The sequence below is a fragment of the Chiloscyllium plagiosum genome, chromosome 36 (genome assembly GCF_004010195.1).
Source record: "Chiloscyllium plagiosum isolate BGI_BamShark_2017 chromosome 36, ASM401019v2, whole genome shotgun sequence".
Lineage (NCBI taxonomy): Eukaryota > Metazoa > Chordata > Chondrichthyes > Orectolobiformes > Hemiscylliidae > Chiloscyllium > Chiloscyllium plagiosum.
Genome location: NC_057745.1, coordinates 17,973,497 through 18,000,583, shown reverse-complemented (window position 1 = coordinate 18,000,583; position 27,087 = coordinate 17,973,497). Strand labels below are relative to the sequence as shown.

Sequence of the window (27,087 nt, the reverse complement as noted above, 5' to 3'; positions counted from 1 at the left end):
TTATATAGAAAGATTGCCCCTTTTGAAAGGAAGATCTTTCAAGGAAGAATACAACATGCAGCATTGTGGTGTCACTTTCTGCAATTTTCTTTGGCTTACAATTAATACAGTTGGTTTGAATTTTTTTCCAAATTAGCTGGGGTATGAGTTCTGAATCAGAGGTCCATAGTGTTTCAGTCATTGTACTTGTATATTGCCTAGCAAATGAAACCGGGTGCTTAATAACAAAAGCATGCATGGTCGCAAATCTGGAATACCCTGCCTGCATTTAAAATTGCACCTCTTCCATCTTAAAAACAATTGTTTTCTTTTCAATAACTGATGTTGAACCAGCTTTCAAATTAATCTCTCATTACCAATCCAGTTAAACTCTTAGGTGATGGTGGTACCATTTTATTATACTGTAAGGATAAAGGAATCTGCAGTTTTGTTTGGGTAGCTGCTCTAGAAAATAATCGTGTTGACTCTTTAGCAACAAGGTGAAAAGCAAATCATGACTGAGAGGATGCCTTGCACTCCTTTGAATCCTCCCTCCTAATTTATTGTACATCATTTATTTTTCCCTTTCATTTCACCTCGGTTCAGTCCAATTACTATTGGATGTGACAACATTTTTGATACTCCCATTATTTATGCAGTACTATTTCATTTACATTTTAGCCTCACAGAAAATGTTGGGCCTGCCCAAAATATATATTATTAATTGTACTAAGGTATGAGATTAATCTTTCACGCTGATACACAAAGGATTGCCAGTCCATGAGGGAACCGAGTAGCATTGTTGACAGGTGCTCTCTGTAATTTTTCTTACTAAAATATGGGATGCGAATATTGATTACAAGGCCTGTCCCAAATTATAAATTATACTTGAAAGATGGTACTGAGCATATTCCAGTTGCTCTCAATCGAAAGGGAAATCATGAAGGACACATTGAAAGTCATTCATGCCAAATCTAAGCGTTTCACATCTGAAGCATTTGAGCTTTCACTCATGACAGAAGAGTACAAGCATGGTTCAGGGTTGTTGAATCTGTCACTGGTTATGTTTTAACGTTAACTTCTTCCTACCAAGGATACCATCTGATGACCATGTCCAGGTTTCCAAGAAGCTTTGTCCAGAAGGGTTGCGTTGAGCTAAAATGGCAAGTGGATTAACCATAACTTTAACCGATCAATCATGTGTTTTGCACAACAGAGAGACAATTTTTCACCTTTCATCTGATTTCAAGAGTGGTGTTGTTAGATAGGGCCAGTTGCTAATCCAAGTTGAATGGTTTCTCAGTATTTGTTATTGAAATTAATGCACATTGTTTCATTGAGATCTGAGTCTGTTGGTGCTGTGTGGACAGAGCTGAGTCACATGAGCAATAATTTTATAATTTGTGCATCAGCACCTCAGGTTTTAGCACTATTTTACTGAGCAAGTTGTTTGATATCTTCCCATTTATTAGTGTGGCTGCACATCAGTATATAAAATGTAATGCATTTAATCATGACAATCGTGCATTCTTAGCAACTATGCTAATAAACAATCACCTCTAACATATAGTGGTTCCCCAGACATCTGGTTGAAGTTCTTTTTCATCACATGCTGATGATTTTTAACCTGAAGCAACATTTTTTGGGTAGTGGAGTTTGCCACCCAGCCAACCAAACATTAAGCCGAGGATGCATCTCCACCTACCACAGGAACCTCGCAGCCATTTAATCATTTTAGTAGCATTAGCTTGACATGAGATCTCCTCCTGCTTCAGAGAGCTACTGGCCAGTCTAATCAATTTTTAAAGCTGTCTTGTTGTAAAGAGAACAAGGAAGCATGTAACAGACAGACCTTGAAGGGGTGTACGGGTACTACTGTGGCACTGAACTGTACAACCTCGTCTACTTCTGGCTCCTCTTCACTGAGTGGTTGTTGAGGAATTTGAAGCAAGTGATAGGTGACAGGCCCCAATACTGCCTAACTTGTTTTTGTAGCAGTAGGCTACTAGTTGCAGTGACACCATAATTTCAGCTCTGCTTCAAATGCATATGATATATTACACCAAATTTTGTTAGAATGCAAATGTGTTTTGACTTTAACAATGGAGTCATGTGGGAGTTTCTCATGTTTGTGAATGCAGCAAAGATGCTGAGACAAGCTTTATGTGACATTTTAAGCCATGAGTACAAACTCGTTTCCTTCGTCTTCATTATATCTCTTTGCCAAAAGGAACCCCATAGTGCTCATTTAAATTAAATGAAAAATATTTGTTAACCTCGCATCATTTACCATTATTTTTGGCTAGTCATCTTTCTTGGGTTGATGTTTCATATGGGTGTGGTGTAATGAAGTATCCTGTATTTGAACATCTATTTTATCTTGTAGTTTTGTAAACAATATAAAGACAACTATTTGGCCTTTAATGACCTATTCTTCAGAAAATCTTGACTTGTTGTCCTGAACTAACTTTGTGGCATCAGATTTGCAGGTGATAGCTACCAAATAGTTGACTATTTTGTCTGATTATAAGGATCAGATGCATGTCAGAAACAATGACGGCTAGGAATTGATGCATTGATGTGAGCCCATATATGTGTAGTACTCGAATTTTTCCAAGTATGTTCCAGTGAAACCCTTATAAATCGGAAGGAAGGAATAAACATTTGGTAGAGAGAAAACCTGGATCGTTCCTGAGAACATCATGGGTGTCCTATGCTTGGAGTAATGATGAAGAGAAATTTGTGGCTGATCCTTGTGAGCTGCAAACTGAAAGATTCTGAATTGGCCACAAGAAATTATACATTCTACCTGATAGTTGAGTGTTTGAGGGACTGTTGGAAGAGCTGCAACTGTTTGTCATTCCATGCGGTTTTCTTTTTCCATAGTTCAATGCCACCCACAGCAAATATTTGTCAAACATTTGTTCCATTAGACCAAGCAGTGCATGTCCCAGGTGTTGAACAGGAAATATGAACCTCCTTCCTGTCAACTTGTTGAGTCACTTCAAATCCATAAGACAGGCTGACTGTCAAATGGGCTCTCTCAACTTGCAGCCCCCAAATACCAACTTCTACAATTGCTTGAAGTTGTCTCCAACCAGTGAAAGCATTGGGTAACACTTAAAGCTGAGACAGTATTCATTTGAACTGGCTTTTGGATGATGGGTGGGGAGTGGGCAGTGTCATATCTGCAATTGGGTGTGAGTCTATCTTTTTAGTTGCTGCTGGGCTTGCTGAGTGTTTACATCCATGTCTGAAGACTCGTATTTTCTAGCACAATTTCTTATCCCACTCCCACTACATTTTAGTTCATTCTATCTTGTCTTATCACCACCTTTTATTTAGCCACTGTACTTTCATATCCTCCTTCCTCATTACCTTTTTACCTTTTCCATGTTTCAAAGATCTTTATCTCATAATTTATATCATCCACACTTTTTTTTCGTGAAAAAAACTAGAGTCACTGGGTATTTAATTCATTGGCTTCTCCGGCAATTACCAAGCAAAACTCTTGACTTCTAGCTTGTCACACCTTTTCTGTTAACCCTGTACCCTAATCACGCATACCTCTAACCGCCCCTCCCCCCAAAATGTTTTCTTCAGTTTAATTGCAAGCCTGAAATCTTCTCCTTAATGTGGTGAATACCTTGAAAAAAGTAATCACTTGTTGTTCAGGTGCTGTTGGATGTTTGGATTATTTACACTTTTTCTTCCCTTCATTTTTAGCTGTATTGTGCAATTTACTTCATGATCATTCTAGATGGTAGCTGTTTGTAAGATCCAGCTGTACTCTGCCACTTCCACAATTTTGGCAACAAAGGGCAGAGATAAAAGGTTCCCAGAGAGAAGGGACATTTTAAGTTTAAAGGCATATCCATTGGTTACTTCTGAACTAAATTATAAAATGTACAAGAATTTTTATCTTTTGACGATAATGCTTCAAATGTGGTGAGAACATGCCACTTCCCTCAAGTTAGAAACATCATCCAGTTCCAATTCTGTTCAAATAATTTTAGTTGGCAGATCCCTTGAAATGTGACAGTCGATAATTGTGAATTTAATGTATTTTACTGCAGGTTTTGTTTTTATTCACTTACGGGGTGTGGACGTTGCTGCCTAGAATTTATTGCCCATTTCTAGTTGCCTTTGAGCAGGTTCTTGAACTGCTGCAGTTGTGCTGGATATGTCTTCAAACTTAAATGTCCCTTCTATCTGGGGAGATACCTTTTAGCTCCTTGCCTTTTGTTGCCAAAATTGTGAAAGTGGCAGAGTAGAGCTTGATCTTACTAACAGCTATTATCTAGACAAATTGCACAATGTAACCAAAAATTAAGAGGAGAAAAGGTGTAAATAATCTGAACACCCAGCAGCACCTGAAAAACAAGAGATTAATATTTTCAACATATTCGCCATTAGAACTAGATGATTTCAGGCTTACAATCTAACGAGAAAGCACTTATTTTGGGGATGGTGGGGGTGCAGCGAAGTACAGGTTAAGAGAACCAGTGTGGAGAGCTAGAAGTCAAGAGTTTAGCTTGATGATTCCCAGAGAAGCTCATGGCTATTGGTAAATTCATAATGTCATTAGGGAGGAAATTCCAGGATTTTGACGCAGCAACACTGAAGGAATGGCAATATGTTTCCAATTCAAGTTGATGAGTGCCTTGGTGAGGAAATTGCAGGTGGTGGTGTTCCTATGTATCTATTGCTTTTGTCCTTCTCGATGGAGTCGGGACAGTGTTGGGGTGACTGGCACCGCTTGCATAAACAAAAATTAAGTCAAACGCAATGTGCTGTCTCTGATGTGTCAAGCTTCTAGAGAGTTGTTTGAGCTGAACTCATCCATGCAAGTGGGGAGTATTCCATCACACTCCTGACTTGTGCCAGTGATGAATCAGCAGTGTTTTGCCATTGAATGTCAAGAGACGATGGTTAGATTGTTTTTTTTTTACTGGCCATGATCATTGCCTGGCATTTGTATGGCCCAAGTACTGCTTGCCACTTGTCAGCCCAAGCCTGGATATTGTGCAAATCTTGCCGCTTATGGAGCATGACTGCTTCAGTATTTGATGAGTCACAATCACAGCCATCTTCCTATGTGCGAGATATGACTCCATCTAAGGTACACTTAAGGTGATGTTTATATTTGAGGAGTTGCCCTACGTTTATCCACTGAACACACAGAAAAAATCTGCTGCTGATAATGCACGACTCAGTTGGAGAATCAGATTTCATGTGTTTGTGTGTTTTTTCTCACAATTAATTCTTTACCTTGATTAAAGTGCTGATAATAGCTTCAGCTGTTGTCATTTAACATTTCTATACTTGGGTATGAAACAGATAATTTAAAGTAATATACAATAAATTTAAAATGTAAATTTCCACTTTAAATGTAGACCCCCTAGTCAACACCCCTGATTGATAGATTTTATACTTCCTATTTGTGACATGACCTGCAAAGGCGAAGGCTTTGCTGCCTTTGTCACTGGGAAAGTAATTTAAAAATGGCTTCATTTCCATTTCTGTGGAATATCTGTCCTAAGCCAAAAAGATTGGCTAACTTTCTAGTTGTTTCCAGTATCTAAAAATGTGTGTCTCGTGGTGCACATCTTGAGGAGTGCTCATGTTGAAGTTGGATTTATTTTTGCCAACAGAAGCAAGGATTCACCAATGTCTCCATTGCCTGTGAAAGTCACATTCCCATAAAAAGGTGAAATCAAAACAAAAAGCCACTGGTAAGTATGTGGGATTTACAACAACCTGACTGTGTTTTATGAATAGTCCATGGTTACTGGCTTTCTTATTTAAAACTGACAATCTTGAACTGCCAAAGTGGGTTTTGAATTTGCATTCTTTGGTTCAGACATCCAATATCATTACCAAATACCATCAAGTTCTGATGCCTGGTTTGAAAAAAAATTGCTCTTTTAAGTTTCAGACAAACTTTTTGTTTATGGTCGCTGTGCAAATTAGAAGGATGAAGTCGTAAAAGCAGTGCTTTCTTCCTAATCTTGCTGTTAAGTCTGTGCAGGAGAATTTGTATACAGTACCCAGGTGATGAAATGGCTGTAGTAAAGTTTGTTTGTTGTCAGTAGAATGAGGTGTATTTCAATCATCAAGGTAAAACATGAGTCATGTTCCACTTTTGCCATGACTCAGGCACAAAAAGGATATACCTACATATGTTCATCATTTTATGAATTGGTTTTTAACTTCATGTTTCATTAAGTTCATAATCATGCTGTGTTATAATCACTTGTGGAATATCTAAGTGTGATTAGAGATACAAACATGGGCTTGAATACACAAATCTATAGTGAAAGCTCTTGTCTTTTTGCTGTACAATTTTAATTTTGTTTATTGAGAAGTGATACCTGTTGACTTGTAATAGTATAGATGTTATCAGCTTATCAATTTTCTGTGAAAGTTGGCTTTAGAACATAGAACAATACAGCGCAGAACAGGCCCTTTGGCCCTCGATGTTGCACCGACCTGTGAACTATTCTCAGCTCGTCCCCCAATACTATCCCAAAATTATCCATGTGCTTATCTAAGGATTGTTTAAATGTCCCTAATGTGGCTGAGTTGACTATCTTAGCAGATAGGGCATTCCACGCCCTTACCACTCTCTGCGTAAAGAACTTGCCTCTGACATTTGTCTTAAATCTATCACCCCTCAATTTGTAGTTATGCCCTCTCGTACAAAATGATGTCGTCATCCTAGGAAAAAGTCTTTCTCTGTCTACCCTATGTAATCCTCTGTTCATTTTTTAACGGTTAACATTAACTTGTGTTGCTTGATATTTTTATTCTTGGAATGCAGAAGGAGCACTTGGTTTAATTTTGTCCAGGACAATAGGTCTGTCAGTAATAAAGTAATTCTTTCTCACCACAGGCCTTGAGTTTTAAACCTAATCTGTCCATTTTCTGGTCTTAGTCATAATAATGATCAGAGAATGCGGCCTCCACATAGCATAGATATTAAACTTGGCAGAAACAGTAATCTATGGGTCCACTCATAAAATTTACTGTTATACTGCAATGGTAAAATGTACAGTCATACAGCAAAACAGAACACAAGAGGCACCTTGGCCCCTCAGACCCACATTGACCTAGTTATGCTGTTCCCATTTTCCACCACTTTTACCGTCACCTTAATTGTTCGGATGTTTCAAGTATTCATCCAAATTCTTCTAAAAGATTTTGAGGTTTCCCACTTTGACTATCCTCCCAGGCAGTACATTTCAGATTATTACCACCCTCTGCATGACAGAAAACCTTTCATAAAATTATGTACCCTTGTGTGAATTGGTAAGCATGACACATGAAGAGTCATAATATTCAAGGCCATGTTGGGCGAGTGTAGGTAGCAGTATCAAGGACAACTAGGGATGGGCAATAAATGCTGGCAAAAGTCTGATGGTGAGAGTTGAATACAGAGTTGATCTTGCATGAACTTTCAAGACTTTAGAGTTGTCATGGTAGGGGATCTTAACTTTCCTAACAGAGACTGGGACTGCCATATCATTAAGGGCTTAGATTGGCTAGAATTTAAGTGCTTTCAGTAAAGTTTCCTCAAGCAGTATCTAGAGGGTCCTACTTGGGAAGGTGCAAAACGTGACCTCCTCTTGGGAAATAGGGCAGGACAGGTGACTAAGGTGATAGTTGGGGAGTACTTTGGGACCAGTGACCATAGTTCTATTAATTTTGAAATAGTTATGGAGAGGGACAAAACTGGTCCACAGGTTCAAGTTCCAAGCTGGGGAAAGGCAAATTTTGATGGAATTAGACAGGAGCTCGCAGAAGTTGATTGGAGTAGTTTGTTAGCAAGCAAATGGACCTCCAGCAAGTGGGAGCCTTTAAAAGGGAGATAGCCAGAGTTCAAGGTCTGTATGTTCCTGTGAGGGTGAAGGGCAAGTTGGCAGGAATAGAGAACCCTGGTTGTTGAGGTATTGAGGCTTTGACCAGGAAAAAAATATAGGTATGGCTCAGGTATAGGCAGCTGGGATTAAGGAAACTCCTGGAGGTATGTAGGGGAGATAGGAGTTTAGTGAAGAAGGAAATCAGGAGGGCGAAAAGGGGGCATGAGATAGTCTTGGCTGAGAAGGTGAAAATGAATCTAAAGAGATTCTTTAAAGGAAAAAGAATAACGAGAGAGAAGATAGGACCCTTGTAAGACCCAAGTAGATGCGTATGTGTGGAACTGCAGGAGATGGGTGAGGCCCTCAATGAATATTTTTCCTCTGTTTACCATGGAAAAAGACATGAAAACTTGGGAACTTCAGAGAGTTAGTGATGATATTTTGGGGACAGTCCACATTACAATAGAGGAGGTGTTGGATGTATTAGAATACCAAAAAGTTGATAAATGTCCTTGTCCTGATCAGATTTATCCAAGGACACTTCAAGATGCTAGAGAAGAAATTGCGGAGACCTGGACTGATATCTTCGCACAATCAACTAGGAGAAAGTGAGGACAGCAAATGCTGGAGATCAGAGTCACAAAGTGTGGCACTGGAAGAGCACAGCTGGTCAGGCAGCATCTGAGGAGCAGGAGAGTCAACATTTCGAGCATCAGCTCATCATCATTCTCGATGAAGAGCTTGTCCTCAACCTCAACTCTCTTGCCGCTCAGATGCTGCCTGACCGGCTATGCTTTTCCAGTGTCACACTTTTTGATTTTTGCATAATGGTTAGCATTGGGTGAGGTCTTGGAAGACTGGAGGTTTACAACTGTTGTAAACCTCCAGTAAGCTTCACATCTGAGGTAGATAAGTTACTTGAGAAGATTCTGTGCGATAAGATATACATGCATTTGGAAAGTGTTTGGTTAGGAACAGTCAGCATAGCTTCGTGCATGGGAGATTCTGCCTTTAAAATTTGTTAGTGTTCTTTGACCAAGTGACCAGGAAGGTTGATAAGGGCAGGGTGGTAGACATAGTCTTTATGGATTTCAGTAAGGCCTGTGATAAGGTTCCACATGATAGGCTGCTCTGGAAGGTTAGATCGCGTGAAATCCAGGGTGAGCTGGCAAATTGGATAAACAGTTGACTTGGTGGTAGAAAGCAAAGGGTAATAGTGGGGGGTGCTTGTCAGACTGGAGGCCTGTGACTAGTGGAGTGTCTCTGATCAGTACGTGCCATTGCTGTTTTGTTATCCATATCAATGATTTGGATGAGAACGTGCATGATTAGTATGTTTGCATATGATATAAAAATAGGCGGTATCGAGGACAGTGAGGAAGGTTATCAAAAATTGCAGCAGGCGAGAACTCTGTGGGAAGCCAGAGAAGTGATTGTTGGGCCTCTTACTGAGATACTAGTATCATCGATAGTCACAGGTGAAGTGCCGGAAGACTGGAGGTTGGCAAACGTGTTGCCACTGTTTAAGAAGGGTGGTAAGGACAAGCCAGGGAACTACAGACCAGTGAGCCTGACCTCAGTGGTGGGCAAGTTGTTGGAGGGAATCCTGAGGGACAGGATGTACATGTATTTGGAAAGGCAAGGACAATAGACATGTGGGAATACAACCACCTGCAAGTTCGCCTCCCAGTCATTCACTATTCTGACTTGGATGTATCCTCGTTCCTTCAGTGGTACTAGATTGACAAAACGGAACTCCATCCTGAATGGCCTTCTGGGTGTACCTACACCAAATGGACTGCAGCGTTTTAAGAATGTAGCTTAGCACCATTGTTTCGAGGGCATCTGGGGAGCGGCAATAAATGCTGGCCCAGGCAGTGAAGGAATTCCTTGAAGGAATTTTATGTTTGTGAAAAGCTTATCTGAACTTCTCTTTGTGAAGATAGTGGCCCCAGTTTTTCCAAGCTAAGCATGTAACTGAAATTACACTTCGCTGAATGTATTCTTAAAACCTTACTGCACCCTCTGGAATGCCTTCACATTTCCTAACAAGTAATGTTCAGAATTGGACACAAAACTGCAGTTGAGGCAGAATTTCTCAAAGTTGGCTATAATTGCCTTGCCTCTACTCCATGTTTCTTTTTATAAAGCTCATGCTCCCACATACTTTATTCACCACCTTTTGAACATGCTGTAGCCTTCAATGATTCATGCACATACCCCTATTCTTGATTTAATTTTTTGCCATTCCTCATTCTTTCTAACATGTCATACTTGGTAATTGAAATTTAATGCAGACAAGTATCTCCCCAGTCTGGCAGCCTGTCTGTATTCTCTTGAAGTCTTACACTATCCTCCTTGCAGTTAACAAATTTAATGACTATGTGTATCTGCAGCTCGCTGGGGTAGAAAATTCCAAAAATCCACAACCCTTAGAGTCAAATAATTTTGCTCACATCTGATTCCTACTGGCCAGCCCTTTTTATCCTCAGGTTATGACCTGTGTTCCAGATTCCTCAGGTAAGGGAAACATTTTCTCAGCATCTACTCATGTTAAAACCCTGAAAGAACATTTGTTTTAATTAGGCCACCGCTTGTTCGGCTAAACGCATGAAATTTAGACACCAGGGAGAATTCTTTACTCTTCAACATAGTTTATTATGATCTCTTGCATGTATGGTTGTAAGAACTTTCAAAAGTTGATTGAGGGAGGCTGTTCACAGGTAAAGGGACCGCAGGACAGTTGGAGGCCTTCAACAAAGAGATAATGAGAGCCTGGAGAGTGTGTTCCTGTTAGTGTGAAGGGCAAGGTTGTTAGGTGAGGGGAATACTGGATGACTTGTGAAATTGAGGCTCTGGTCAAGGAAAACGAGACATACATCAGGTATATATCAGCTGAGACCAAGTGAATCCCTCGGAGTATCAGGGCAGTAAGAGTACACTCGAGAGAAATCAGGAGAGCAAAAGAGGGACTTGAGATAGTTTTGGCAAATAGGGTTAAGGACAATCTAAAGAGTTTGTACAAATACATTAAGGACAAAAAAGTAACTCAGGAGAGAATAGGGCCCTTAAAGATCAGCAAGACTAGCTGTGTATGCAACAGTAGGGGATGGATGAGATACTAAACAAGAATGTTGCATCAGTGTTTACTGTGGAGAAGTATATGGAAGCTAGAGAACTGCTTTATCTTGAAAGGTGACTATATTAGAGAGAAGGAGGGGCTGGATATCCTAAAAAGCATAAAGGTGGATAAATCTCTGGGACTTACCCCAGAACTTTGTGGAAAGTTAGGGAAGTGATTGCTGGCCCCATTGCCGAGATATTGTATTATCAATAGCCACGGGTAAGGTGCCGGAATACTGTTGGTTGGTTTATGTGCCATTATTTTGGAAAGGTAATAATGTTAAGTTCTTTTTCCTGAGATTCTTAAACACTTGATGAAACTGTAATATGCCAACTTCTGTGAACAACAACTAAATTTTATTAAGCAAATACACTACAAGCTGTGGAGAAACTCTTAACACTCTTCGCCATGAAATATAGACACTAGGGAGAATTCTTTACTCTTCAAAATAGTTCACTATGATCTCTTGCGAAGCATGTCGAGAGGTCTCCCTGGACAAAGGAACAGTCCTTCCTTTGTACAAAATCTTCACATCACAGTCAGTAATGCCCACAAGACAGCCCCTGGCCACTCCCCCACAGTCACATGCCCCTCAAGACACAATGCAGTGACTACATCATTTCCAGAAACAATATAATAAAAAGCATCCCTTAATGTTCAAATCTGTTGTGAATCATTTTTTAAGCTACAGGGACTAGTTAAAATTCCAACTGTCGTGTTCTTATTGATTTTCAGTAGGATGATGATGATGCAAATGTAAATTATCTCTAAATAATAAGAGGTGGCTGTGTAAATGGCTCTAAATGACAAGGGATGAATGTAAATTCAGTTCCATTCTACCTGTAGAACAGAGGCACCCCACCCTGCCCCCAGGGCACTTAATTTCCTGGAAGTCAACAGAGCAAATTAACTCTTTAATATCACAGTAAGGAAAAGCAAGGGAACTTTTCGACCAGTGAGCCTGATGTCAGTGGTGGGTAAGTTGTTGGAGGGGATTCCGAGGGGCAAGGTTTACTTATATTTGGCAAAGTAAGGACTGATAAGGGTATGCAGATAGCTTTGTGCATAAAATCGTGCTTCACGAACCTGGATTGAGCTTTTTGCAGAAGTGACAAAGTGGATTAATGAATAAAAGTTTCCTTAAAATCTGTTGCTCGGGAGCTGGTTGGATTCATTCTTTGTTTGATTGCTGAGCTGGTAGGTTTTTATTGGCAGGCATTTTGTCCCCTTTCTATCTGATACCACCAGAGCTGTTTTGCCTCTTGTGAAGTGCTGCTGTACTTAGAATGTATGTGTTTGAGCTGTTTCCAGTTGGTGCCAGTTCCAGTTTTCTGTTTGTATACTGGGTCCAAGTCAACAGAATGATACTGGGACTGGCCAAACAAAGAACAGCAAGGGAATGCCTGGAATCGTGGTACTCTTCCTCTGACTGCATTATAAACACATTGACCTGGACCGTATATACAAACCGCTGCAATGACCTTCTAGAGGTTTATAAAACTATCAGGGGCATGGATAAGGTAAATGGACAACATTTTTTCCCTGGGGTGGGGGGTCCAGAATGAGAGGGCATAGATTTAGGCTGAGGGCGAAAGATGTAAAAGGGGCCTGAAGGGCAACATTTTCATGCAGAGGGTGATGCATGTATGGAATGAGCTGCCAAAGAAGTGGTGGAGACTGGTACAATTACAACATTTAAAAGACATCTGGATGGATTGATGAATAGGAAGGGTTTAGAGGGATATGGGCCAAGTACTGGCAAATGGGACGAGATTAGTTTGGGATATTTGGTCAGCATGGACGAGTTGGTCAGAAGGATCTGTTTCTGTGCTGTACATCTCTATGACTCTATGCAATGGAAAACCAGAACCGGGACCAATTGGAAACAGCTCGAAGTGAACCACATAACTTCAAAGTGAAGCAGTACAGCAGCTCTTCACAGGAGGCAAAACAGCACTGATGATGTCACCTAGAAAGGGGATGAAATATCTGCCAACAAACCTAGCGGCTTGGCGAACAAACCAACAACGAATCCAGAATTGATGAAAGCAGAATAGTGGATGTTGTCTATAGGGACTTCAGCAAGGCAATCATCAAGGTTCTGCATGATAGACTGATTAGAAAAATTAGATCACATGGAATACTGTAAGAGCTAGCCATTTGGATTCAAAATTGATATGAAGATAAGAGACACGGTGTGGTAAGGGGTTCCTTTTCAGACTGGAGGCCCATGACAAGGGGTGTACTGCAAGGATTGGTGCTCGATCCAATATTTGATATGTTTGATATTTGATATTTATATAAATAATTTGGATGTGAATATAGGAGATATGGTTTGTAAGTTTGTAGATGACACCAAATTGGTGGTCTAGTGGGCACCAAAGAAGGTTACTTCACAGTACAAAAGGATCTTGACCAGATAGGCCAACGGGCCAAGGAGTGGCAGATGGAGTTTAATTTAGATACACGTGAAATGTTGCATTTTGGCAAGGCAACTCGGGGCATGCCTTGTACACTTAATGGTAAGGTCCTAGGGAACATTGCCAAACAAAGAGACTTTGGAGTCCAGATTCCAATTTCCTTGAAAGTTGAGTCTCAGGGAGAGAGGGTAGTGAAAAAGGATTTGGTATGCTTGCTTTTATTGGTCTGTGCATTGAGTATAAGAGTTGGGATGTGGCTTTACAGAACATTTTGTTAGCTACTTTAGGAATACTGCTTTCAGTTCTGGTCTCCCTGCTATAGGAAAGAAGTTTTACAACTTGAAAGGGTTCAGAAAATATTTACAAGGGTGCAGCGAGGGTTGGAGGATTTGAGCTATAGGGAGAGACCTAATAGGCTGAGGTGATTTTCCGTGGAGTATTGGAGGCTGAGGAATGATGTTATTGAGGTTTATACAATCATGAAGGGCATGGATAGGGAAAATAGGTCTTTTCCTTAAGGCAGGGAGTTCCAAAACTATCCAGACAGCATAGGTTTCAGGTAAGGGGGGGAAGGATTTTAAAGGCAACTGAGGGTGGTGCATACATGGAACGAGCTTCCAGAGGATGTGGTTGAGGTGGGTACAATCAACATTTAAAAGCATCTGGATGGGTACATGAATAGGAAGGGTTTAGAGAGACATGGCTCAAATGCTGGCAAATGTAGCAAGATTAATTTAGGATATCAGGTCATCGTGGACGAGTAGTACCGAAAGGTCTGTTTCTGTGCTGTGTATCTTTAAATCTGAGTGAATGCATGTAGCTTCAGTTTAATATTCCATTTTGAAAAGCACTGTCTTCATCACTACAGCACTTTCTCAGCACAGCATTGAATGTTTGATTTAAATTTTATGCTCACAACCTTTTGGTTTAAAATGAGTCCAACTACTTGTACCCTTTTTGAATTTGACAGCATAGCACAAAATTGCGTTAAGTTCCTCTGCTCTTTGAGGCAAATTTGAAAGCAAAAATGTTAAGACCAGTAAAGTCACTTAATTAACCAAATCTGTTTAATGATAGTTGCAGAAGAGTAGATATTTATTGTATCTACATGTACATCTTTTTGATAGCTGAGCAGAAGTTGAGGTTTTATGAAAGAAAATGTAAAAAAGAGTCTGAGGAAGTGCAATAAAATTTCTGTGCTTCAACACATTGAAAGGGTTGTCTTGACCAGTTTTTATTTTGTAAAAAGGAATATTTTTGTATCAAATACAACTTATGAGATAATGTTAACATGTGAGCAATGATACACCGCAGTAAAAGTGTACTGAACCAATGGCAAACCTGAGGAACTCATTATTGACTTTCAGAGGGATGTTACTCATGACTCCCTATATATTAACAGCACAGAGGTGGCATGAGTAGAGAGTGTCAAGCTCCTGGGAGTGGTCATCAACAACAAGCTTTTTTGGACTCTTCATGTGGATGCACTGGTTACAAAGGCCCAACAATGTCTCTTTCTCAGGCAGCTGTTGGAAATCTGGCATGATGGCGAATATCCTCAACAGCTTTTATAGGTGTGCCATCGAGAGCATTCTGTCTGGGTGTATCACGACCTGGTATGGCAACTGTACCATTCAAGATCAGAGACTGTTCCAGAGAGTGGTGAACTCGGCTGGGCCTATCACAAAGACCAACCTCCCATTGATAGAATCCATCTACCAGGCCCGCTGTCAAGCAAAGGCTGCCAGCATTCTCAAAGATCCATCCCACCCCGGCAATGCTTTTCTACAATCTCTACCATCAGGGAGAAGGTAAAAGAAAAACAGCTGGTTTTTATCCGATTGTTGTTAGAATACTGAATGGACTCTCAAACTCTTAACATTTGCCTGTACCTGTGTTTTTATTTTTTGCCGATGTTTACCTATTATTTACTTAGCTATGCTACTTAACTCTGTGATCTGCCTGTATTGCTCAGAAGACAAAGCTTTTCACTGTGCCTCAGTACGCGTGACAATAAATTCAATTCAATTCAATGTTTGTACCAGCTTTGGAATTAATATCAACATGCTCCCATCGTTGCCATTGGTACAACTATCTGAGACAAATCCTTGGTGAATAACAAATAACGGTTGCTTTTCATTTTATGCCGCATGTTCATTTCATGATTGTCGTAAAACTTTTTTTTACTTTGGCGTCATTTGTTTATATTTTGATATCACAGAAACAGATGAGGCATAAATTAGGATTTCTGTCTGGAGTATTTACAGCACATTACAGTCTGTCCCTCCAGCAACATGTTTCCTCTTAGCTGCTGAGAACCAAGCTGACACAAATGGATAAAAAGCAGATAATTTTGAAAAAATATTGAGACAAACTGTCATGCCAGATAAAAGTTTTAAGTGTTTCAGATTAGAGAGAATGTTATGAGTTGATCGATATCCGAGATCGAGCTTGGAAGCTGCAAGGTTGAAAATATATTGAGGTTAATTCAAAAGTTAATCTGTCGGATATTTATGTTGGTACAATGAAAATACTGTTTGTTTCCTGTACTTGAAGAGTAGGACTTTAATGCAAGTTTTTACAATCAAAGTTTTTATTTTGGAATTTTAGCGATAGATGATGAATCCAAAGAAGTAACAAAGTCTAGATTAAATCATTATATAATTTAGAAAGAGCCAGCCAATCATCAATCCCTTTTGGTTATCTAATTGGAGTCGAAAAGACTGTGCACAAGCTTCACTTCCAAAATCGGAAGTGAGACAACCAGCAATATAATTGTTTAGTGCTGTTGGTTGAGTTATAAATGTTGACCAGAGGTATTCCTCTCTCGCTCTTAATAATGCTGTAAAATGTTTATGTTCGCCTTCCTCATCTCAAGCACGACACAGCAGCCCCGACCAAATATTAGTTCAATACTGTACTGTCCTGTTGTGGGGCTTGAACCTTTGACCTTTCGGCTCAAATACATTGTTACCTATTTAAACCATCTTGTTGAATTGACATTTTCCACTGCTATTAATAGAGTACAAAGATTTGATTTTAAAACAACCTCCAGACTATTTGGTTTATGCTCATGTTTCAAAAGAACATCTACCCACTTTGACTTGTCTAACCTTATTAGCATGTTCTTCTATTCCTTCCTCTCTCTAATTTCTCTCACTTCTTCTGAAATGCATTTATGCTATTCTGCAAAATTATTAGAATGGAACTTGCAATCAATTCAAACCATTCTCCAAGTTAAGGTGTTTCTCCTATATTCCTTGTTGGGTTTCATGATAACTGCTTTATATTTGGGACTGTCTCATTTTGGATTTTTTACAAATAGAGGTATTAGGTTAGCCCCTTAGCCATTTTGATTGTTTGATTCTTTTGGTTCTTGTGTTGCCCTTGTTCTTCTGTATCCTCCTTGTGATGTGAAGATCATCACCTCAACAAAAATAGCAACCTGTTTTAACATAGTCAATAACACAAAATATCTCAACGATTCATAGAAACATTGAAACAAAATGCGTTAGTGAATCACTCCTTGAAAGTGGAGTCGCAGGTAGATAGGATAGTGAAGAAGGCGTTTGGTATGCTTTCTTTTATTGGTCAGAGTATGGAGTACAGGAGTTGGGAGGTCCTGTTGCTGCTGTACAGGACATTGGTTAGGCCATGTTGGAATATTGCGTGCAATTCTGGTCTCCTTCCTATCGGAAAGATGTTGTGAAACTTGAAAGGGTTCAGCAAAGATTTACAAGGGTGTTGCCAGGGTTGGAGGATTTTAACTATAGGGAGAGGGTGAACAGGCTGTGGCTGTTTTCCATGGAGCTTCGGAGGCTGAAGGGTGACCTTATAGAGGTTTACAAAATTGAGGGGCATGGATAGGGTAATTAGAGAAAGTCTTTTCCCTGGTGTCAGGAAGTCCAGAACTAGAGGGCGTAGGTTTAGGATGAGAGGGGAAAGATATAAAAGAGACCTAATGGGCAACTTTTTCACGCAGAGGGTGGTACGTGTATGGAATGAGCTGCCAGAGGAAGTGGTGGAGGCTGGTACAATTGCAACATTTAAGAGGCATTTGGATGGGTATATGCATAGGAAGGGTTTGGAGGGATATGGGCCGGGTGCTGGCAGGTGGGACTAAATTGGGTTGGGATATCTGGTCGGCGTGGATGGGTTGGACCGTAGGGTCTGTTTCTGTGCTGTACATCTTTATGCCTCTATGACTGTATAAGGGGGATCTTCAGTTAGATGGCTAACATCTTGCCCAAAGAGCTTTAGTTTTAAGGGTTGTCTCAAAAAAAAGAATGTGGAGTTGAGAGACTGAGAGAGATGGGAGGGATTGCCAGAGATTATGGCCTTCGCATCTCGAGGCATTGTGATCAGAGGTGAAGTATTAGAACTGTATAGTTCAATAGGCCAAATTAGAGGACCACAGATCTTTTGTCGAGTTGGAGATGATTACAAAAACTGGGAGAAGCTGAACCATGGAAGGATTTGCAAATGTTGAGAGAATTTTCAGATTGAGGTATTGTTGAACTGGATACCTATGTTAATCAGGGATCACAGAGGTGATGAGCAAATAACATTTGATGTGAACTAAGGTATGCAAAATTGGGTTTTGGGTGACCTCCAGTTTATGGAAGATAGCATGTGGGAGTCCAGCGTGAAGTGCATTTGAATAGTTCAGTCTGGTGGTAGCAAAGACAAACATGAAGCCATCAGCAGCAAAAAAACTGAAGCAGGGTTGGAGAAAGCAAAGTTACTGAGTTAGAAGTAGACATTCTTGATGGCTGCACGTTTATGTCCTTGGATGCTTATCTGGGGCTATATATGACCCTAAAGTTGCAAACAATTTGGTTCAGCCTTTGCCATGGAGAGAGAAGGAACACTGATGAGGAAATGGGATTTATGGTGTGGACCAATATAACAGTGGCAATGAAGTAGAATTGAGTGTTGTCATAGTATGTGTGCAAAGCACTGTTGCATTTTTAGATGTCGCTAAAGTGCGGAGTATCAAGTGGGATCCAAATATTGGTGTTTTGAAGGCACCTTAACTGTACTTAACTGTCATCTGAAATGACCTCACAAACCACTCTATTCAAAAGCAATTGAAGTTGCACGTGCATATTCAATGAAGGAATTAGGAACATTCATTTGGCACGTGATAACATGTTGAAGGATCTGGGAGAAAAACAGGCAGGTTTTAGGGGGTGAGGGTTTACTTTTAAGAAGGATGATGGACTTGAGAGAGTGCCAGAACCTGAGATCATACTATCTGCCATTGGTAATAATTCCATGCAACTTGTATGACAAATAAGTCATTTAATTATAATGCCATATGCATATTGATGTAAGATGTGGCTAACTTTTGCTTTATGTCCCATGTTTTTCAGACCTTAATACAAGTTCAATTTCACCCAGTCCCTTAACGGACCTCTGGATGTAATTCTTCTCAAGAAGACATTCAACCTGGGTATGAAGACTGAGATAACACCTGATGCACCCAAAAGACAGGAGAGTTCAAAGGGGGCATTATTGAACCCTGAGCCAATTTTGGCAACAAAACGTTTTAGTACAGACGTTGAAATGATTGCAAGGAAAGTTGAAAATGAATACTCTCATATTTGTGATTCTGGAAAGCGGATAAAGGACATGAATGGAAACAGACTAGAACAGGAGAAAATGATTGTTGTCAGAAAAAAGCGTAAGAGCCAGCAGGCTGGTCCCTCAGAAACTCAAAACTCTGATTTCAAAGATCGCCAGGGCAATGTTAGTCTGAGGCCGAGTGTTCAGCCGCCTGACCATGCAGATGACTCTTCGTTTAGTGACTGTATTTCATCACCTTCTTCAAGTCTACATTTTGGTGACTCTGACACAGTGACTTCAGAAGAAGAGGCGATTCCAGGCAGACATTCCCAGGCAGTATTGAGTAGCACAAGTAGAACAGTTCATTCAAAAATGCACAAGTGGCCTCGGTCTGAGCAGGAATCTATATCAGGGATCTTAATCAAGCGACCTTGTCTCCCGAACAGCAGCCTACGAAGGTCTCAACAGAGAAAGAAATTCACAAAACCCAATCCTTCTCAACGGACTCAAAAGCAGAAGGAACGGATTTTATTACAGAGAAAGAAAAGGGAAGTGATTGCTCGCAGGAAATACGCCTTGTTGCAAAGTTCTAGCAGTTCAGGTGATAATGATCTTAGTAGTGAATCCTCCTCCAGCTCTTCAACTGAAGATGAGGATTTGTATGTGTCGAGGAATGAAAGCCACCAAAACAGTACAACAGTTGCCTCAGGTAATACTTTTCCTGTCAAGTTTTTTTTGCACACTTGAAGCGTAATGGGCATGTGGTTGCGCACTATTTAAAAACTGAAGAACTTTTGTACATAACAGGTTGCAAACTGCTCTGATTACTTAAAATCAGCTATACAACCACATGCCCAAAATAGGTAATCAGCTCTCTACTTCAAAGGTAGCTATGTTTTGTTTATTTACAATGTTTTCTTCAATTAGCTGCTCGTAATCTCCCCAGCATTGTATTTTTCAATGTTTCAGCCGTCTGTGTTGTCACACCACTGTTAAGATTGGTCAGCCTGTTTGAAGTTGAACAATAATTGTGTTAAGACACTGACAGGGGGAGCATATTGGTACTCCAGCCTCACCACTTCACAAGCCAACTAAAAGCTGTAAACGACCATTTGAATTACCAAGATTGCCATCTTTTGATTGCTATCTCAGACACAGTGACTGCCACCAGGTTTCATCAGTGCTTACAGACCTACCTTGATTGTTAAGCAAGCCACACCTGGATTTCACATCGTTCTTTTCAAATGCCTTTGTGACGTCTGCAAATTTATGTCCTTCAGCTAAATCACTAATATATACATAGTGAATAGCTGGTGTCCGAGCACTGATCCCTGCAGTCCCCACGAGTCACTTTCTGCCACTCTTAAAAAGACTCAGTCGTTCCTACTATTTGTTTCATGTCCACTAGCCAATTCTTTTATCCATGTCAGTACACTACTCCCAATCTCTATGCACTTTAACTTTACATACTTATCTCTTATGTGGGACCTTATCAAAACCCTTCTGAACGTCCAAGTAAACCACATCCACTGGCTTGCATTAATCAACCTGAGAGTTGGATCCTCTCAAAATTCCAGTAGATTCAGCAAGCATAATTTCCATATCGTAAATCCATCTTGAATCCATCTGATACTGTAACTGTTTTCCAAGTGCTATGCCATTAAATGTTTTATTATGGATACTAGCATTTTCACCAGTACCAATGTCAGGCTAATTGATTGAACCCTGTTTTCTCTGTACCTCCTTTTTTAAAATAGTGGGGTTACATCAGGAACCTTCTCATCATTAAGAACTGTTCCATAAAGAAACCTGAAGGATGACTACCAATGCTTCCACTATTTCTAGGACCACTTCATTAAATATCAAGAGTGTGGTTCTGGAAAAGCACAGCAGGTCAGGCAGCATCCGACTTTGATCTCCAGCATCTGCAGTCCTCATTTTTGACCACTTCATTAAATACTCTGGGATGCAGATTATTATACCCTGGTGATTTGGCAATTAGTTAATCCCATCAATTTCCTCAACACCATTTCACTGTGACAACTAATTTTCTTCAGTTCCCCCTGGCCACTCTACCCTGTGATCACCAACATTTTTGTGATGTTATTTGTATCCTCTTTTATAAGGACAGAACAAAAATATCTGTTTAATTGATCTGCTATCTTTTCATTCCCCACTTTAACTTTCCTTATTTCTGACTGTGAAGGACCTACATTTGTCTTCACTGATCCTTTTCATTTGTAATCAGTTTGTACATTGCCTGAAGGCTTACTCACCCTCTATTTTCCCCTCTTAATCAATTCCCTTCTCCTTTGCTGAAATGTAGACCACTCCCAATCCTCAAATGTGCTTTTTTTTTGCTGCTTTGTATATTTCTTCCTTGGACCTGATACTATCCCTAATCTCACTTGATATCCATGGTCAGGCCACTTTTCCCAATTTATTTTTGTGCTGCACAGGAATGAACAATTGTTGCAGTTCTTCCATGTACATTTTAAATATTTTCCATTTGGTTATCTATTGTCACCCCTTTCATGTTCTCCAATTTGTCTCAGCCAGCTCATGCCTCATGGAATTATAGTTTCCTTTATTTCGATTCAAATATAGATTCTCCTCTGACTAGCACGTGGTACAGGTAACAATGCTGACATCAATACCTTTTGAGGTCCTACTTTTTAAACTTCCTTTCTAAATGCCATATAGAGTCATACAGGATGCAAACAGACCCTTCGGCCCAACCCGTCCATGCTGGCCAGGTTACCAAACTGAACTAGTCCCATTTGCCTCTATTTGGCCCATAAGCCTCAAAACCCTTCCTCATAATATACCAGATGCATTTTAAATGTTGTAATTGTGCTCACCTCTACCACTTCATCTGGGAGCTCATTCTATGCACAACACCCTCAGTGTGAAAAAGTTGCCCCCCAGGTCAGTTTTAAATCTTTCTCCTCTCACATTAAACCTATGTCCTCTGGTTTTGGACTCCTCTACCCTGGTAACAGATTTAGATTTTATTGTCACATATACTTGAGTACAGGAATATCGGAGTACAGTGAATCGTATATAAAGTCGATATTCTCCAGTGCCATCTTAGTACGCAAAAGACATGATTAAAAACAGGAGCAGAAATAAAAGAAACCACCAAAAGACAAAGAAAATGCCCAGATCTCTTCTCCACCTCTGCCATGAGACTTTGCTGCCAGAAAAACAAAACCACAAAGTCCATCCTCAGTCTGCGAACACTCAGGTGCCCTGAGTCCTCGCAATAGCATGATGCCCCAACTCCTGTACTCACTGCTATGACTCATGAAAGCAAGCATGCCAAATGCCGCCTTCACCACCCTGTCAATCTGTGACGTCACTTCCAAGGAACTATGCACCTCCACCCCTTGATCTCTCTGTTCGACAACATGGGCCAGAGCCCTACCATTAACTGTATAAGTCCTGCCCTAGTTTGTCTTCCCAAAGTGCTGCCCCATAATTTTATCCAAATTAAAATTCACCTGTAATTCTTTTGTCCACTGGCCCAGTTGATTGAGATCCCATCGTACTCTTGAATAATCTTCTTCACCTGCACATCCACATGTAAGTTTGTGGGGTGAATTTGTACTTGCAGAGTTACATTGTACTTTGCTCAAAAACTGCACGAAACCGTGTAAGATTCTGCTAATTCATTTTTTAGATTAGAATCAGTCTAAACATTATGGCACAGACAGCAGCACACAGGGGGCTAACACCTTCAACACATTATCTGGGCTGACATCAATTGTTAAAGTTAACCTGAGAGTGTAAATTTTTAAAAATGTTTTGTGATTTACATATGAAAGAAGTGAAACTAACATGGTCATTCGAACAGATGAGAGACTTAACAAACAATCAAGGTATTTTTCAATGCATAATTTCAGTTACATCATATTGTACATTTTGCTATAAAATTTGTGTCTTACAATTGTGTCCTCCACAACCACCTGATAAAGGAGCACCTAGTGCTTGCAATTAAACCTGTTGGACTATAACCTGGTGTTGTATCAATTTTGGTGTCACTCACAAAGTTACTAATCATGCCTCCTATATTCTAATTCAAATTGTTTGTATAAATGACAAACAACAGTGGACCCAATCCTGGTGGCATGCCATTGGTCACAGTCCTGCAGTCTGAATAGCAACCTTCTACCACCACTCTTTGTCTCCTCCCATCAAGCCAATTTTGTATCCAATTGATTAGTTCTCCTTGGATCCCTTGTGGCCGAACCTTGACCCATTTCATGTGAACATTAGTTTTTGCATCTGGAGCACACATCCAGCATGACTACCTCTGTGACATCACCTCCCTTTCCACTTCACTCCAAAAGTGGTAATATCCATATTATCCACCTTTCCAGATTATACTCTCTTCTACCCTCTTCCATCGGGGTAAGGTATAGCTTCTTCCCTGCTGTCATCAGACTTATGAGTGGACCTATTGTATATTAGTCTTGATCTTTTTCTGCACCTTCTCTGTATATATTCTGCTCTTCGGTTAAAAAAAGCGAGAAGGTCCTATGTTGGTGGCACGGATATGTATCACTGTTGCTCGCCTTCTCACTCCAAAAGCCCTGTGGCTGCTGTGAGACATCCTTGGCCCAAGCACGTGGGAGGGAACATACCAACTTCGACCAAAAACAGAAATTGCTGGAGAAACTCGAAGGTCTGGCAATGTCTGTGGAGTCAGTAGAATTAATGTTTCAAGTCCAGTTACCTCCTACCATCTAAGAGTCTCATTCACAGCCATAGAAATGTCATTCTGTTCCCTTTACAATTGAATCCCCTACTACTATATCATCCTACACTTATTCCTCCTCTCTTGTCAATCAGAGCCAACCATAAGACAACGAATTTGGATTTTGCTGCCTTGCTCTGACAGGCTTTCTCCTTCTTAACACACACATGCACTCTCTCTCGTGCTTGCACTCTCTCTCGCGCGCGCTCTCTATCATACTCTCTCGTGCTCTTTCTCTCTCTGTTGCGCGCTCTTTCTCTCTCTGTTGCGCGCTCTTTCTCTCTCTGTTGCGCGCTCTTTCTCTCTCTGTTGCGCGCTCTTTCTCTCTCTTGCGCGCTCTCTCTCTCTCTTGCGCGCTCTTTCCGCTCTCTCTCTGTTGCGCGCTCTCTCTCTGTTGCGCGCTCTCTCTCTGTTGCGCGCTCTCTCTCTGTTGCGCGCTCTCTCTCTGTTGCGCGCTCTCTCTCTGTTGCGCGCTCTCTCTCTGTTGCGCGCTCTCTCTCTGTTGCGCGCTCTCTCTCTGTTGCGCGCTCTCTCTCTGTTGCGCGCTCTCTCTCTGTTGCGCGCTCTCTCTCTGTTGCGCGCTCTCTCTCTGTTGCGCGCTCTCTCTCTGTTGCGCGCTCTCTCTCTGTTGCGCGCTCTCTCTCTGTTGCGCGCTCTCTCTCTGTTGCGCGCTCTCTCTCTGTTGCGCGCTCTCTCTCTGTTGCGCGCTCTCTCTCTGTTGCGCGCTCTCTCTCTGTTGCGCGCTCTCTCTCTGTTGCGCGCTCTCTCTCTGTTGCGCGCTCTCTCTCTGTTGCGCGCTCTCTCTCTGTTGCGCGCTCTCTCTCTGTTGCGCGCTCTCTCTCTGTTGCGCGCTCTCTCTCTGTTGCGCGCTCTCTCTCTGTTGCGCGCTCTCTCTCTGTTGCGCGCTCTCTCTCTGTTGCGCGCTCTCTCTCTGTTGCGCGCTCTCTCTCTGTTGCGCGCTCTCTCTCTGTTGCGCGCTCTCTCTCTGTTGCGCGCTCTCTCTCTGTTGCGCGCTCTCTCTCTGTTGCGCGCTCTCTCTCTGTTGCGCGCTCTCTCTCTGTTGCGCGCTCTCTCTCTGTTGCGCGCTCTCTCTCTGTTGCGCGCTCTCTCTCTGTTGCGCGCTCTCTCTCTGTTGCGCGCTCTCTCTCTGTTGCGCGCTCTCTCTCTGTTGCGCGCTCTCTCTCTGTTGCGCGCTCTCTCTCTGTTGCGCGCTCTCTCTCTGTTGCGCGCTCTCTCTCTGTTGCGCGCTCTCTCTCTGTTGCGCGCTCTCTCTCTGTTGCGCGCTCTCTCTCTGTTGCGCGCTCTCTCTCTGTTGCGCGCTCTCTCTCTGTTGCGCGCTCTCTCTCTGTTGCGCGCTCTCTCTCTGTTGCGCGCTCTCTCTCTGTTGCGCGCTCTCTCTCTGTTGCGCGCTCTCTCTCTGTTGCGCGCTCTCTCTCTGTTGCGCGCTCTCTCTCTGTTGCGCGCTCTCTCTCTGTTGCGCGCTCTCTCTCTGTTGCGCGCTCTCTCTCTGTTGCGCGCTCTCTCTCTGTTGCGCGCTCTCTCTCTGTTGCGCGCTCTCTCTCTGTTGCGCGCTCTCTCTCTGTTGCGCGCTCTCTCTCTGTTGCGCGCTCTCTCTCTGTTGCGCGCTCTCTCTCTGTTGCGCGCTCTCTCTCTGTTGCGCGCTCTCTCTCTGTTGCGCGCTCTCTCTCTGTTGCGCGCTCTCTCTCTGTTGCGCGCTCTCTCTCTGTTGCGCGCTCTCTCTCTGTTGCGCGCTCTCTCTCTGTTGCGCGCTCTCTCTCTGTTGCGCGCTCTCTCTCTGTTGCGCGCTCTCTCTCTGTTGCGCGCTCTCTCTCTGTTGCGCGCTCTCTCTCTGTTGCGCGCTCTCTCTCTGTTGCGCGCTCTCTCTCTGTTGCGCGCTCTCTCTCTGTTGCGCGCTCTCTCTCTGTTGCGCGCTCTCTCTCTGTTGCGCGCTCTCTCTCTGTTGCGCGCTCTCTCTCTGTTGCGCGCTCTCTCTCTGTTGCGCGCTCTCTCTCTGTTGCGCGCTCTCTCTCTGTTGCGCGCTCTCTCTCTGTTGCGCGCTCTCTCTCTGTTGCGCGCTCTCTCTCTGTTGCGCGCTCTCTCTCTGTTGCGCGCTCTCTCTCTGTTGCGCGCTCTCTCTCTGTTGCGCGCTCTCTCTCTGTTGCGCGCTCTCTCTCTGTTGCGCGCTCTCTCTCTGTTGCGCGCTCTCTCTCTGTTGCGCGCTCTCTCTCTGTTGCGCGCTCTCTCTCTGTTGCGCGCTCTCTCTCTGTTGCGCGCTCTCTCTCTGTTGCGCGCTCTCTCTCTGTTGCGCGCTCTCTCTCTGTTGCGCGCTCTCTCTCTGTTGCGCGCTCTCTCTCTGTTGCGCGCTCTCTCTCTGTTGCGCGCTCTCTCTCTGTTGCGCGCTCTCTCTCTGTTGCGCGCTCTCTCTCTGTTGCGCGCTCTCTCTCTGTTGCGCGCTCTCTCTCTGTTGCGCGCTCTCTCTCTGTTGCGCGCTCTCTCTCTGTTGCGCGCTCTCTCTCTGTTGCGCGCTCTCTCTCTGTTGCGCGCTCTCTCTCTGTTGCGCGCTCTCTCTCTGTTGCGCGCTCTCTCTCTGTTGCGCGCTCTCTCTCTGTTGCGCGCTCTCTCTCTGTTGCGCGCTCTCTCTCTGTTGCGCGCTCTCTCTCTGTTGCGCGCTCTCTCTCTGTTGCGCGCTCTCTCTCTGTTGCGCGCTCTCTCTCTGTTGCGCGCTCTCTCTCTGTTGCGCGCTCTCTCTCTGTTGCGCGCTCTCTCTCTGTTGCGCGCTCTCTCTCTGTTGCGCGCTCTCTCTCTGTTGCGCGCTCTCTCTCTGTTGCGCGCTCTCTCTCTGTTGCGCGCTCTCTCTCTGTTGCGCGCTCTCTCTCTGTTGCGCGCTCTCTCTCTGTTGCGCGCTCTCTCTCTGTTGCGCGCTCTCTCTCTGTTGCGCGCTCTCTCTCTGTTGCGCGCTCTCTCTCTGTTGCGCGCTCTCTCTCTGTTGCGCGCGCTCTCTCTCTGTTGCGCGCTCTCTCTCTTGCGCGCTCTCTCTGTTGCGCGCTCTCTCTCTGTTGCGCGCTCTCTCTCTGTTGCGCGCTCTCTCTCTGTTGCGCGCTCTCTCTCTGTTGCGCGCTCTCTCTGCGCGCTCTCTCTCTGTTGCGCGCTCTCTCTCTTGCGCGCTCTCTCTCTGTTGCGCGCTCTCTCTCTCTGTTGCGCGCTCTCTCACACACGCTCTCTCTTGCGCTCTCTCACGCGCGGTCTCACACACATTCACACGCTCGCTTGCGCGCTCTCTCTCTCTCACACTCTCACTTTCTCTCACGCACACTCTCACACTCAAAATGGTGAATCTGTTTTGCAGGGTAATGGCCAAATAGGACTCCTACACCA

General features: G+C 42.6%; 1 protein-coding gene across 3 annotated transcripts in view; it reads left to right on the top strand.

Moving 5' to 3' along the window:
• rnf111 (ring finger protein 111) overlaps window positions 1-27,087 on the top strand; it is a 119,837-nt gene that overhangs the window by 20,882 nt on the left and 71,868 nt on the right. For 2 of the 3 annotated variants that reach the window (XM_043677445.1, XM_043677443.1), the window contains exon 2: window positions 18,761-19,662. In XM_043677445.1, coding sequence (XP_043533380.1) covers window positions 18,843-19,662 — 820 coding nt within the window. In that variant the 5' untranslated portion in view covers window positions 18,761-18,842. Of the gene's footprint in view, window positions 1-5,633; window positions 5,715-18,760; window positions 19,663-27,087 lie in introns of all 3 variants that reach the window. The other variant, XM_043677444.1, reaches the window with a different exon arrangement.